The sequence below is a fragment of the Amblyraja radiata genome, chromosome 19, assembly GCF_010909765.2.
Source record: "Amblyraja radiata isolate CabotCenter1 chromosome 19, sAmbRad1.1.pri, whole genome shotgun sequence".
NCBI classification, from domain to species: domain Eukaryota; kingdom Metazoa; phylum Chordata; class Chondrichthyes; order Rajiformes; family Rajidae; genus Amblyraja; species Amblyraja radiata.
The window spans coordinates 9,030,865-9,045,438 of NC_045974.1; the positions used below are offsets into that span (position 1 = coordinate 9,030,865).

At 44.0% G+C, this 14,574-nt stretch overlaps 1 protein-coding gene across 6 annotated transcripts in view; it reads right to left on the bottom strand.

Annotated features, from left to right (window-relative positions):
* cadps2 (calcium dependent secretion activator 2) overlaps window positions 1-14,574 on the bottom strand; it is a 393,466-nt gene that overhangs the window by 163,057 nt on the left and 215,835 nt on the right. For all 6 annotated transcript variants that reach the window (XM_033037622.1, XM_033037627.1, XM_033037625.1 and 3 more), the window contains exons 10-11: window positions 13,169-13,277; window positions 9,988-10,200 (exon numbers count right to left, since the gene is read on the bottom strand). In XM_033037622.1, the coding sequence (XP_032893513.1) occupies window positions 9,988-10,200; window positions 13,169-13,277 (322 nt within the window). The remainder of the gene's footprint in view (window positions 1-9,987; window positions 10,201-13,168; window positions 13,278-14,574) is intronic.

The window sequence follows — 14,574 nt, forward strand, 5'->3', positions numbered from 1 at the left end:
AATTTATAAAGAGGGAAAATGCATTCCACTGCTGCATAAAAGGGGCAGCTATTCCCGAGAAACTCATCTCGTATTGGATCCATCCTAGCAGAAGGCAATTTGTGATCTGCTTTGAATTGATTTTTTTCTCTTTCAATGCCGAGCTGACTTCTTCCTTTAATTCCAAAGTAGGTCAATATATTTTCATTATTCAAAACGTCTAATCCTTAATGTAACCCGCGCGGCGTTGGTGAGTTTGGATTCCTCGATAATTGCTTGCTGAAAGTGCACTGAAGTGCTCGTCAGAAAAAAAAAATTCTTAGAAAGGGAGACAAAAAGCTTAAGGATGGACCCATAATAGCAAATGTTGCGATAAAACTCATTATTGATCTGCAGATGTGATGTTAACATATTTAGTCACTTTCAGAAATTTAGCCCCAGATCATATTGATCCATGTCAAGTCTAACATTCAGCAACCATGGAGGATGGAGGACATGTGTCATGTAATCTGAAGGATCTGCAGTGCCACACGTTTGATATAGTAAAATCTATGTGACAGATCTTTCAAAGGTGGATGGATGTAGGATGTAAAATCTCCTGACGGCATTAACAGCAGGGCTTAATAAGACTCCAGGTATGAGGGTGAGTCAATGAAAACACACAACGTGCTTGTTTGTCGTTTTGGGCGTTGCTGGTTTAAACTAACAAGCAAACAAGAATGCACTTGGAGCCAAGCAAATGGCCTAAAATTATCCGCTGTGTTTCAATGCTTCCCTCGCAGCATAAGCAGAGAACCTGAAAGGTGTCTGTTCATTGGGATCGGTCTTCAAGAAACGGTGACACAGAGTTGCTGCCTTACAATTTCACCAAGGCAATTAGCATACAATCCGTGCGTCATTGGAATGTGGGAGGTAACCGGAGCAACCAGAGAAAACCCACGCAGGTCACGAGGAGAAGGTACAAACTCCATACGGACAGCACCCGTAGTCAGGATCGAACCCGGGCCTCTGGCAGCAACTCTACCACTGAGGCTAATCTATTTACTTGTTATCAAATCACTTAAACTATATGAAGGATTTTGATCCTTAAACACGACATCGTATTGAGTTTTAATGGAAATGAAAGGAGAGTCAAAGATATGACAAGACACAAAGTGCTGGAGTAACTCAGCGTGTCAGGCAGCATCTTTGCAGAACATGGATAGGACGGTCCTGACCCGAAACGTCACCTATCCTTTTCCTCCAGAGATGCTGTTTGACCCACTGAGTTACTCCAGCACCCATTTCTTTTTGTAAACCAGCATCTGCAGTCCATTGTATCCACATCTACAACTGTAAAAAAAAAACATTATATTTTCTTAGGATGTTTCCACTTTAGGACCAGAGAGCATAGCCTCTCCATAAGAGGACGCACGTTGAAAAAAGAGATGATAAGGAATTTCTCTAATCAGAGGGTGTTGAATCTGCAGAATCCATTGGCATAGATGGAAGTGGAGGCAAAGTCATTGGATATTTTTAAGACGGAGATAGACAGATTCTTGATTAGTAATGGTGTCAAGGGTCACGGGGGGAAGGCAGGAGAAAGGGGTAGAGAAGGAATGATAGATCAGCCATGATTTTACTTCGGAGTCACGTGAGTGACTACGTGAAGAAGCCCGCCAGGACGCAAGCGTGTCATTGCGCTACACGCATTGCAACTCGTCATTGTCGGGAGGAAGGACGTTCCTCCCAAATGGCAGGATTTTTGAACCTGCAACAGTAGGTAAGGGAACGTCGTTTTCTTACTTACCTTTAATTCTACAGAAGGCTGTTGAAAGCTGGCGGGGGAGGAGTCTGCAAGCAGCAGGCAGCCAGCAACGGCCGGTGGCACGACAGTCTCCCTTAGCGGGAGTTCTTGCGACTTTAGCTCCGGGAAACCGACAAGGGAGTACTCCGGAGCCGTCAGTCCGACAAACTCGGACAACAGCCCCAAGGACCTACGCTACATGGGTCCGTGGGGCTGTGGGGCGTATAGAAAATCTATAGCAGCTTTTCAGAGGGCTGACTAGGGCTTCAATTATGTGGTTCTCTGACTTGTCCAGGCGACACATAAAACTAAACATCAGCTGTCTTAAGACTGCCTCACAGGTTGGCACTCTAGTGGACACAAGCAATTGACTGGCACTATGCCATCTAGGGACACGAAGTAGCAACCTCATTGCATCATTGTATGCTACCTTGAGCCTCTGCATACTCTTTGTCTTATAATTAGACCACAATTGAGCAGTATATAACGGTGTGATGTAGGTTCTGAACAGGGAACACTTCACAGAGTCAGAGCACGTAGAAAACTTCCTTATAAGCATGTTAGCTTGAAGATAAATTTTACAGCGCTGTCGGTAGAGGTCTTTGTCATCCGTCCAGTCATCGGATATGACATGACCTAGGTATTTAATTTCCTCACACACAGCAAGAGGACTGTCTGACAAATAAAAGGTCGGAAAAGTTGATTTCCTGTCCTCAGCGCTTCTAACTATCATTATGCGGCTTTTCTTAGCGTTATACTTTATGTCATAATCAAGGCCATACTGAGAGCACACCTTCAGCATCTGCTGCAGCCCAGCACTATATGGACAGAGCAGGACCAGGTCGTCTGCATACATAAGATGATTAACAATAGTGTTGCCCACAAGACAGCCAGTTTTTAACCTATTTAACTGATTTGACAATTCATCCATATAAACATTAAATAAAATAGGAGACAAAATTCCTCAATGACTGTATTGAAGTGGGGGAGGATGCTCCTCAAACTGCAGCGCATCTTGGACAATACTGTTCACCCCTCTCCATGACCCACTGGTCAACCTGAGGAGCACCTTCACTAACAGACCTGTTCCACCAAGATGCGGCACAGAACGCCACAGGAGATCATTTTTCTCTGTGGCTATCAAACTGTACAACTCCTCCCCCTTCTGTCGTGGGGAAGACTGACTCCCCTCCCCCCTCCCTTCCTAATCTTTGCACACCCCCCAAACCTGGGCTTTCCACTCCTCACTTTAATTTCATTTCTCATGTATTTTATGAATGTTGACAGACCAATTTCCCACCTGGGATAAATAAAGTTCTATCGTATCATATCGTGTCGTATGCAATCATATATGAGAGTCCCTATTATTTCAGGGATAGTCTATTTTCTGCTTTATTTCATGATTTAGAAGTTTTGAATATATTGGGTACAGTTCAGGTAGGATTCTACTACACATGTTCTGCATGCTGCACCTACTGAATCATTCTCCTATGTTTTGATAGATCCCCTTATCTGGTGAACTGAATTACCATCTTAAGATAACTGAGAGTTTGATTGCAAATTCATTGATCATTTACTTATTTGATACTCCTTTCATCGACTTTTTGGAATCATGTGATGCAGCGGTACCATAAGGATTGCTGATTTCAGTTCATGACGTGGATAGATCTACATCTCCGAATATAGATTTGAAAAATTCTCTTTTAAGGGGCCTTTTCTTCTATTTCTACTTTCCACCTTTTCTTTTTTATTTTATTTTTTTATTTTTATTTTTTATATCCACACTTCACATTTTTCTACTCTCTACCATCTATTTTTCCACTCTTTCCCCTTTCTATTGTTTTCTTTTTCTTGTCTTGCCTACTCATAACATAAAACTAGAGGTTGTACATAGAATGGATTACGGTATGACATAGTTGGCACCTAAAATTAGGTGCCACTGTATTGTTTTGTATTGTATTAACTTCTAATAAAATAAACAAAAAAAAAAAAAAAATTCATTGATCATTTACTTATTTTATTTGAAAAATGTATTCATTGATTGAATGTAAGTTGGAGCATGGAAACAGGCTCTTTGGCCCACCGAGTCCACGCCAACCATCAATCACCCATTCACTGTAGCTCTATGTCATTCCACTTTATCATCCACTCCCTACGCACTAGAGTCAATTTCCAGAAGCCGATTAGCCGACCCGCACGTCTTTGGAATGGAACTGGAGCACCCGTTGCAAACCAACACGATCATAGGGAGAACATGAGAACTCCACACAGACAGCACCCGAGGTCAGGATCGAACCCGGTCACAGGCGCTGTGAGGCAGCGGCTCTACCAGCTGTGCCACTGTGTGACATAAACCTCGATCCATCTACTATTGATATTTCGGAAATCTTCACGGCAATCACGATTCACTCAACCTAGAATTGGCTACATCAACAAGATGATTATCGGACAATTTCCGGATAAATTGCATGGCAATGAAAACACAAAAACAAGAACGCGACTTACAAACTGACGTGTAAATATTGGTGTCTTTGAGTAAAATTAAAATGACTATCAAGGGATTAAGTTGCGAACTAGTTGCTGCTTGAGCGAGTTTAAAGCACAAATGTGACGAAGCACTGAAGACATGTGAAGAGGCATGCAGTGTTTAACACACAGTGGCAAAGCAAGACGTTAACATGAGCCTGCAATGTTAGCTCACAAAGCCCACCAGAGAGACAGCGAGAGCGAGAGAGAGGGAGAGAGACGGATGGAACAGTTGGCAGCTCACACCTCGCACTTACCCTTGGCTCCAGCTACATGTTAGCAAAGCAAGAAGAATAAAGCATATTGAGGTGAAACAAATCAACAGTAGATAAACACAGGGCTGTGCCGATCAGACGTGATTCAATTAATTAAAGGCCTTTGATGCCAGGTTGAAGTACTTGGCAGAACACTTTGGCAAGTGTTTGGACAGAGGTGGCCACAATGAACCGCCAGGTTCAAAGATGTCCAGTCAATGTTTGTGACTCGTGCCAGAAAAAAATAGTTTCATTGCTTTAAGTAAAATCAAAGATTAAACCCCACACATTCTATGGGTACCATAATGTTCAAAGCAAACATCGCAGTTGACAATAAGGCAGTGATGTTGCAGAATTAGTTGATGTGGGCTGAACATTTTGGGAGATAAAACAAATATACCAGTGTATATACACACACACACATATATATATATATCATACACACATATCTATATTATATCTATATATATATATATATATATATACACACACACACACACACATATAATATATATACACACAAGCCCGCATATACACACACAAACATGTGTACACACACACACACACACACACACACACACACACACATACAATTCAAAGTTATTACACAAAAAACAGAGCTACAGTTATGTTGACAATTCAAACAACTTCACGTGCATTAGTGCCGGGAAAATGGTATTTGAATGATTTGGTGTGACATCATTGCACAGATATAGAAAACACATGACCACTGGGCAGAATCAACACTGAGTTATTTTCAAGAGAGTTTAACCTATTATAGAATAAAATGAACCAGCATTCAATCCTTCAGCAACAGCAGATTAATAAGACACCTCTGGTGCACGGACCTACCAACAGCGGATGTAAAGTCCTGGAAAAGGAAGGGGTGAAACACAGATACAATAAAAAATAAACTTGGCATATTTACCACGACATAGCACAAGACACATAGAGATAATCATGTGGCATTTACAAAGATGCAGCCTATCATATTTGGCATATGATATTCTGGTCTCATAATCATTCGAAATGGAGCAACAAAGCCTTAAAATTCTCAGGTTAATACTTACCACTTGACCCAGCCCTTGACTAGTCAACATCACTGTGCCAGGCTCTCTGCTATCAGAGATCTAGTGGACAGCTTGGAGCAAATGAACAGCTAATTTAGACATTTAACCCTTATAGGTTCTCGGGGATCTCATACATAGATTGGACAGGCTAGATACAGGAAATTGTGGCAAATTGTTACATGAGGTTATTGTTCCCCTGAACTACTGTGAATCATTCCATTGCTCACATCAGTGAAAGGCCTGGATAGAGTGGACGCAGAGAGGATGTTTCCATGAGTGGGAGAGTCGAAGACCAAAGGGCACAGTCTCGGAATAAAAGGACGTACCTTTAGAAAGGAGATGAGGAGGAATTTCTTTAGTCAGAAGGTGGTGAATCTGTGGAATTCATTGGCACAGATGGCTGTGGAGGCCAAGTCATTGAGTATTTTTAAGGCAGAGGTAGATAGATTCTTGATTAGTACGGGTGTCAGGGGTTGTGAGGAGAAGGCAGGAGAATGGGGTTGAGAGGGAAAGATAGATCAGCCATAATTGAATGGCGGAGTAGATTCGATGGGCCGAATGGCCTAATTCTGCTCCTATGACTTATGAACATCATTACTCTTGCCTTCATCCAAATGACACTGGATTTCTGTAAAGTAGGCGGAGAGAGAAGGAGAACTTCTTCAGCAGAAACGTCGCCTATTTCCTTCGCTCCATAAATGCTGCCTCACCCGCTGAGTTTCTCCAGCATTTTTGTCTACCCTGGATTTCTGTAAGATGACTAAGTTGATTCAGCTTTTCTCTCCCAATAGAAACCCCAGTAATCATTTATCTCTTGACAAGCGGTGCACCAACAGTTGGTGGAATGACGGACAATGAGCAGGAGCTTTAGGTTTTCTGTAGGGTGAATAGGTCGACTATCAAATAAGCCTCATTACTCTTGCATATGATTGAGGTCACTTGACTGAAGCTGGATTTAATATTTCTTCAGTGAAAGGGAAACCATTCTTAATAAACTGAGCTGTATAGTTGCGTTTCCAAAATGGGCTGTTGACATTTTAGTTTATATTAGTTTAGTTTAGAGATAGAGCACAGAATCAGGCCCTTCAAGTCCTCGCCGACCAGTGATCACCCCGTACACTAGCATTATCCTACACACTGGGAACAATTTACAATTTTTACCAAAGCCAATTAACCTGTACGTCTTTGGAGTGTGGGTAGAAACACGGAGACAACCCACGCGGTCACGTGGAGAACATACAAACTCCGTACAGACAACACCCGTAGTTGGGATCGAACCCGGGTCTCTGGTGCTGTATGGCTGCAGCTCTACCGCTGCGCCACCGTGCATTTGTAAATCGATATTTGAAGCTATAGAATACCATAGGTAACAATGCGAAGTACTTAGACTATGGACTTTCCATCACACTGGAGACGGAGATAAAATGGGATACTTGGAAGAAACATGAGACCCGCCTAGCGCTAGTTCTGTGATCAACACGAGTTTCTCCAAGTTTCCTTTTCAATCTGTTGCAGCTGTGATATGAGTGACCTGGGAATATGTCAAAAAGCAATCACAGCTGGTACAAAGTGCCTGGACACACAAGACCTTTCCCTAAAAATTTGCCTTCTCAGCCAAACACTCAGAACATGGATGGAAAAGAAAATGGTGAATCTTAAGCTAACAGGTTAAGACTTTATTCACAAGTTATAGTCCAAGAATTAAGCCATTCGGCCCACCGAGTCCACTCCACCATTCAATCATGGCTGATCTATCTGTCCCTCTCAACCCCATTCTCCTGCCTACTCCCCATAAGCCCTGACACCCGCACTAATCAAGAATCTGTCAATCTCCGCCAAAATAAAAAATATCCGCTGACTTGGCCTCCGCAACCTTCTGTGGCAAAGAATTCCACAGATGCACCATCCTCTGACTGAAGAAACCCCTGCTCATCTTACTTAATTCTGAGGATATGTCCTCTGATTCTAGACTCTCCCACTAGTGGAAACATCCTCTCCACATCCACTCTATCCAGGTCATTCACTATAAGGTAAGTTTCAATGAGGTCCTCCCCTCATCCTTCTAAACTCCAACGAGTACAGGCCCAGTGCCGACAAACGCTCATCATATGTTAACCCACTCATTCCTGGGATCATTCTCGTGTTATCAGAGGTAAAAGCCAATTGCCCAATCCTTTATGTGGCAAGTAGATCCAATGATACCTTAATAATCACATTTGCAACTTTGCTAAAAGTAAGTAAAACTGGAAGCAATACAACTTTGGTAAAATGCTGCAACAATTTGATATTATAATATCTGAACATTCAGAATGAGGCTGGGTTGGGGAGATATTTATGTGCAATGATACAGACCATTCAGCCCCCATCAGTACATGCTAACCCCTATCAGAGCAACCTCAAAGGTCCCGTTCCCCAGTAACCTTGTATGTAGTACTCTGTTTTTACCCTGCCTATCAACCAGAGCCAAGACACAAATTTTCACAAGCGCTTTAACCTTTTTTTAAATCATACCTACATTAGGGTGATTTACAATTGCTAATTAACCAACTACGTTATTCTTTGTCCATGGGAGGCAATGGAGCACCCAGAATGAAGGTACAGACTGCAAGCTGACACCTGAGGCCAGGATTGAACCTGGGTCCTTGGAGCTGTGATGCACCAGTGTTAACGTCTGCACCACCCTGCCACCTACGCAGGTGGTCGAGGGTAACTCATCTGGAATGTGCCTAGACCGTATTCCTGGAGCGGCATGGAGAATCACATAGTCAATTATTAATTCAGTCGGCTTCAGTTAGATTTCAATTGCATGGCGCTGAAAAGTTTGCAGTGTTTGCCAATGTAATTTCTATAGCTTTAGACTTTAAAGACGCAGCACGGAAACAGTCCTTTCAGCCCACCGAGTCTGCATCGATCAGCGATCACCCCATACACTAGCACTAGAGCTCCTAGACTGTGGAACAGCATCCCTCTTCCCATCAGAACTGCCCCCTCCATCGACTCCTTTAAGTCTAGACTAAATACTCTGTACTCCCAAGCCTTTCCTGACGTCCTCTGAGCGAGGGCTATATGTATATATGTATGTAGTTTGTTTATACTATTCTTATAACAAATGTAAAGCACTTTGGCCAACGAGAGTTGATTTTTAAATGTGCTATATAAATAAATGTGACTTGACAGGACTTGACTATTCTACACACCAGGGACAATTTACAATTTTACCGAAGCCAATTAACCTACAAACCTGTACATCATTGGATGGTGGTAGAAAACCGGAGCGCCCGGAGAAAACACACATGGTCACGGGGAGAATGTAGAGACTCCGCACAGACGGCACCCATAGTCGGGATCGAACCCAGGTCTCTGGCGTTGTAAGGCAGCAACTCTACCACTGTGCCACCCAAAGCTAGGGATTTACAGAATTACTATTCTCCTATGTATACATTATAAACCTTTGCCTCATATCTCTTGTATCTGATAGGCAAAACCAGTGTGGCTTGAAATGTGCAAGGAATCATCAAATGGTGCAAAAGCATAGATTTAACAACATTTGAAGTTAAAAGAGAACACTGAGGCTTAAATATGTTTCTCCAAACTGCTTGATGGAGAAGGCCACTCGCAAATTGGAGGAACAGTATCTAATTTTTGGCTTGGGCTGCTTACAACCCAGCAGTATGAGTATTGATTTATCTAACATCAAGTAACCCTTGCATCCCCTCTCTCTCTATCCCTCTCTCACCCAAGTCGTACTAGCTTCAAAGACGTCGTTGAGTTTCGCTGTCTGTATCTCGTATTCACCCAGCCCACAGATAACAATGGCCTGTTTCCTTTATCATTGATACTTTTTTTACATATCCTTCATTCATTTGTTCTATATCTCTCTATATCACCGTCTATATCTCTCGTTTCCATTTCCCCTGTCTCTCAGTCTGAAGAAGGGTCTCGACCCGAAACATCACCTATTCCTTTTCTCCAGAGATGCTGTCAGACCCGCTGAGTTACTCCAGCTTTTTATGTCTATCTTTGGTATAAACCAGCATCTGCAGTTCCTTCCCACCCATGCTTTCTGTTCTGTTTGGTCTTCTTTCAGGATCTGTGCAAAACTCTTTCACCGTGCTCCCATTTGAATATCCATATTCCAACCCACTATTACATCAGCAAAAATTTACATACCTTCGTCGCAAATAATCTCTGCACAATGTTTAAAAAATGGAAACTTTGAAGGCCATAATCACGTTATAGTAATTAAACAGAATAATAAACACTCATTATCATTTGCCTTGGGACATTAGGAAAGAAGTGTACGGTGAGATTGGAGAACGGCGGCTGCAAATGATGCTTCCGCTAAATGAGAATTGAAATTGAGTTTACTCACAGAACTGTGAGATGGGTACGTCTGGTAGCTGAGTGCTACCTCGCTTAGCGTTCAGCTTCTGGACCTGGGATGGTGGGGTGGGCTTGTAGGACTGGCCTGTAGCTCTGTACATAGCCTGGACCCACAGCACTCGGTCCTGTTCGTCATTGCTCGCGTACACCACGGTGTCACCTTCTTTCACAGCGTTAAAGAAGGCTCGTCCATCATCGAGGCCTGTAAGTATGGAATAGGGATATTTTATTGCCACCTGTGACAAGGCACAGTGAGATTCCTTGCTTGCCCACCCAATGTATACAAATAGCGGCCCGCTAAGGCACTGCCAGAGTGACAAAGTAGGTCGGATCCTCCATTGTTCCCCCCCCACAGCGGTCCCCATTGTTCTATTCCCCCCCTCACGGCCATTCCCTACGGACGGTTCCTTTTGTACATTCAGCTCTTGTTCCACACAATAACTCCATCTATTCCTCTGGATGGGATTTGTTGCAGTATTTAAATCTTCCACATCCTTTAACACCTTGATTGTTTAGTTTAGTTTAAAGATACAGCGCAGAAACAGGCCCTTCGGCCCACCGAGTCTGCACCGACTAGCAACCCCGCACATTAACGCTGTCCTACACACACACTGGGGACAATTTGCACTTATACCAAGCCAATTAACCTACAAACCTGTTCGTCTTTGGAACGTGCGAGGAAAGTGAAGATCTCGGAGAAAACCCACGCGGTCACGGGGAGAACGTACAAACTCCGTTCAGACAGCGCCCGTAGTCAGGATCGAACTCGGGTCTACTGGAGCTGTAAGGCAGCAGCTCTACCGCTGCGCCACCGTGCCGCCCGTTACTGGTAACGGTGTCAGGCGTTACGGGGCAAAGGCAGGAGAATGAGGTTGAGGGAAAGATATATATAAGAAAGACTTCAGTCTGAAGAAGGATCTTGACCCGAAACATGACATATTCCTTCGCTCCATAGATGCTGCCTCACCCGCTGTTACTCCAGATTTTTGTGTCTATCTTCGGTTTAAACCAGCATCTGCAGTTCCTTCCTACACAGCCACGATTGAGTGGCGGAATTGACCTGATGGGCCGAATGGCCTAATTCTGCTCCTATCACTTATGACCTTATGAACTCAATGGGTGAATCCGTAAGTGTGAAACCTACACTCTTACCAATCTGCGCTCATGCCTTGCTCTTCCTAAGTAGAACTTTATTGAAGGGCAATATTCAAAAAACGGCCAGAGGGAACACAAAATCCCCAAACAATTAAAACCCAGGTGGGTTTAAATATGCTCCAGCATTTTTGTCTAGCTTTGAGGGAAAGATAGATCAGCCACGAATGAATGGCGGAGTAGACGATGGGCTGAGTGGCCTAATTCTGCTCCTAGAATTTATGAGCTTATGAAAATAACATAATACTTCAAGCATAACCTGTGTAGTCCATTGCATGTTCTCTACACATTCAATGTGAATAAGCATTGCACCTCTAATTCACTGGGGAGCTCTCTTGTCTGCTGAGCTAGAGGGTTTATATCCCAATTCAGGGACTTTAGCATGAAAATCTAGGCTAACACTTCTGCGTGGGACTAAGGAAGAGCAGCACTGCCAGAGGTGCTTTCTTCCTGAGGTGATGTTATGTTGAATTCCTCTGAGTTCCAGTTTAGTTTATTGTCACATGTACCGAGGTACAGTGAAAAGCATTTGTTGAGTGCCAACTATCTTCCCATCTTCTCTCTTATCAACAATCAGTTTTTTAAAACTGTATTCAGAATAAGAAATATACGAAACAAAAACTGTGCAAAATCCCTCTGACCCACAGCGGCTATATATATATACATTGATGCGCATTGTAGTGTTCAGCAAGCTAACATTATTCCCGGCACCCTTGCCACTCATATGGCCCCCTAGGGTGATATCTCTTCCCTTGTTTGAGGGGTGTCTCCACCACATTCTGCTTCTCAATGTCCAGCAGCGGAAGGACCCTAGACTGTGGTCCTCCCCCAACAGAGTCTTGGCGTTGGCTGCACCGAGCTTCAGTGCGTCCCTCAGCTCGTACTCCTGCAGTCTGGAATGGGCCAGTTGGCCTGTTTCAATGCTGTGTGACTCTATCACTTGATCACCCCCACTTTGAAACCTTGGTCATGGACTATATTAGATCACCCCTCATCCTCCTGCGCTCCTGGGAATAGAGTACCAGCCTGCTCAACCTCTCCCTGTAGCTCAGGGCCTCGAGTCCTTGCAACATCCTCGCACATCTTCTCTGCACCCTTTCCATCTTGACAACATCTATCCTAAAACATGGTGTCCAAAACTGAACACAATACTCTAAATGTTGGCTCACCAACACACAGAGAGTTGTGAGTCTTGTGGAATTCTCTGCCTCAGAGGGCGGTGGAGGCCGGTTCTCTGGATACTTTCAAGAGAGAGATAGATAGGGCTCTTAAAGATAGCAGAAGATATGGGGAGAAGGCAGGAACGGGTACTGATTGGGGATGATCAGCCATGATCACATTGAATGGCAATGCTGGCTCGAAGGGCCGAATGGCCTACCCCTGCACGTATTGTCTATTATCTTATTCAACTGCAATATGACCTCCCAACTTCTATTCTCAGTGCTCTGACTGACGAAGGACAATGTGCCAAAAACCTTTTTGACCACCCTATCTACCTGTGATGCCACTTTCCACAATCTGTGGAAATCCTAAATCCCTCTGCTCTCCGACACTTCCCAGAGCCCTGCCATTCAGTGTAGGTTTTGCCCACATTGATGCTCCCAAAATGTAACCCCCGCGCATTTCCCTGCATTAAACTCCACCAACAATTCCTCAGCCCACCTGCCCAACCGATCAAGATCCTGCCGCAAGTCTAGGCGACCTTACAGCACATGTTGAACTCGAAACATCACAAAAGGTACCGCTTGTATTTATTTACCGCGCGGTGCGTGATTAAAACAGATCCAAAAACAGCAGCAGCAAAGAATACGTGTGAAGCTGAAGAGGGTTGCCAATTTGCACTTTGCCTCGGAAACCGCACAGCCCAACTGTGATCCACATGCCTCTTACAACACAAAAACACTTTTGAAAGCAAACTCTCCAGTGGATTCCACCCCCACCCCTCCCTCTATTGCATTGAAACATTCTGATTTCCGAGCACAAATTAGTCAATTGTTTTTTCCCTCTGACAGTGATACCTGGCTGCGGCTCTGTGTAGTCCACTGTGTATCCTTCCAGCTGCATTAACTCCTGGGGTTCAGACTTCTTCTCTCTGTAGCTACACATAGCAAACGTGTATTGACTAACCTGAAACAACAGGCAAAGCAAATTTAGCCTCAAGGATACCAGCTCCCTTAAGAACAGCAAATGGCACAAAATTTAACACAAGACCATTTTCGCATTTGCAAAATTAGACGGAATAATTACAGTGTGTAAGTATATCTCCTTGGGCTAGAACCTCTGATTGGCACAGAGTATAAATGTATAGGTGTAATTCCCCGGTGCTACAGGAGGACTTTAACACTTTTCAAGTTCTTCCGAGCTTACAAATGTAGTTTTTAGTTTTTTTCGTTTTAGAGATACAGCGCGGAAACAGGCCCTTCGACCCACCGAGTCCGCGCCCACCAGCGATCCCTGCACACGAACACTATCCTACACACACTAAGGACAATTTACATGTATACCAAGCCAATTAATCTACAAACCTGTACGTCTTTGGAAACCGAAGATCTCGGAGAAAACCCACGCAGGTCACGGGGAGAACGTGCAAACTCCTGTAGTCGTGATCGAACCCGGTTCTCTGGCGCTATAAGGCAGCAACTCTACTACTGCACCACCGTGCCGCCCAATGTTTTAGGAGCTTTGATTATGAATCCAGGTCACCCTTGTTAATCATCAATCACTTCTCCCTCCCAATGGTATATAGTATTTCTTATGTCATGTTGTTGTGAGACAGTAAGTAGATGATCATTCACCAGATAAACAGAGTTAATTCAAGGTGCTCCTCACTTCCGACAACAACCTGAATACCAAGGGAGTGAGATTCCAGTGGGATATGTACAGATGAGCGAGGCTGAAGTAAAAGATTAGACTAAACATTGATCTAAACATTTGTCTGATCATAATCATATCATACTTTATTAGCCAAGTATGTTTTGCAACATACGAGGAATTGGATTTGCCACACAGACATGCCAATAAAAAGCAACGAAACACACAAAATCCATTTTAACATAAACATCCACCACAGTGACTCCTCCACATTCCTCACTGTGATGTAAGGCGAAAAAAAAGTTAAATCTCTTCCCTTCTTTGTTCTCCTGCGGTCGAGGGCCTCGAGCCTTCCGGGGGGCGATCCTGGCTCTCGTAGCTGGTGGTTGGGCCCTCTGCGTTGGGGCGATCAAGCTCCCGCATCGGGGGGATCTCAGCTCCCCCGCTCCAGGCGATCGGACCCCGGGTCAGGGCTGGTCGAACCTCCTGCGACTTTGGGGCTTCCCGACGTCTGCCTCTACCCGAGACTGCGAGCTCCTTGATGTTGGAATCCACAGGCCGCGGTTGGAGCTTCGATCCCAGGCAAGGGAATCGCAGACTCCAATGGTAAGTC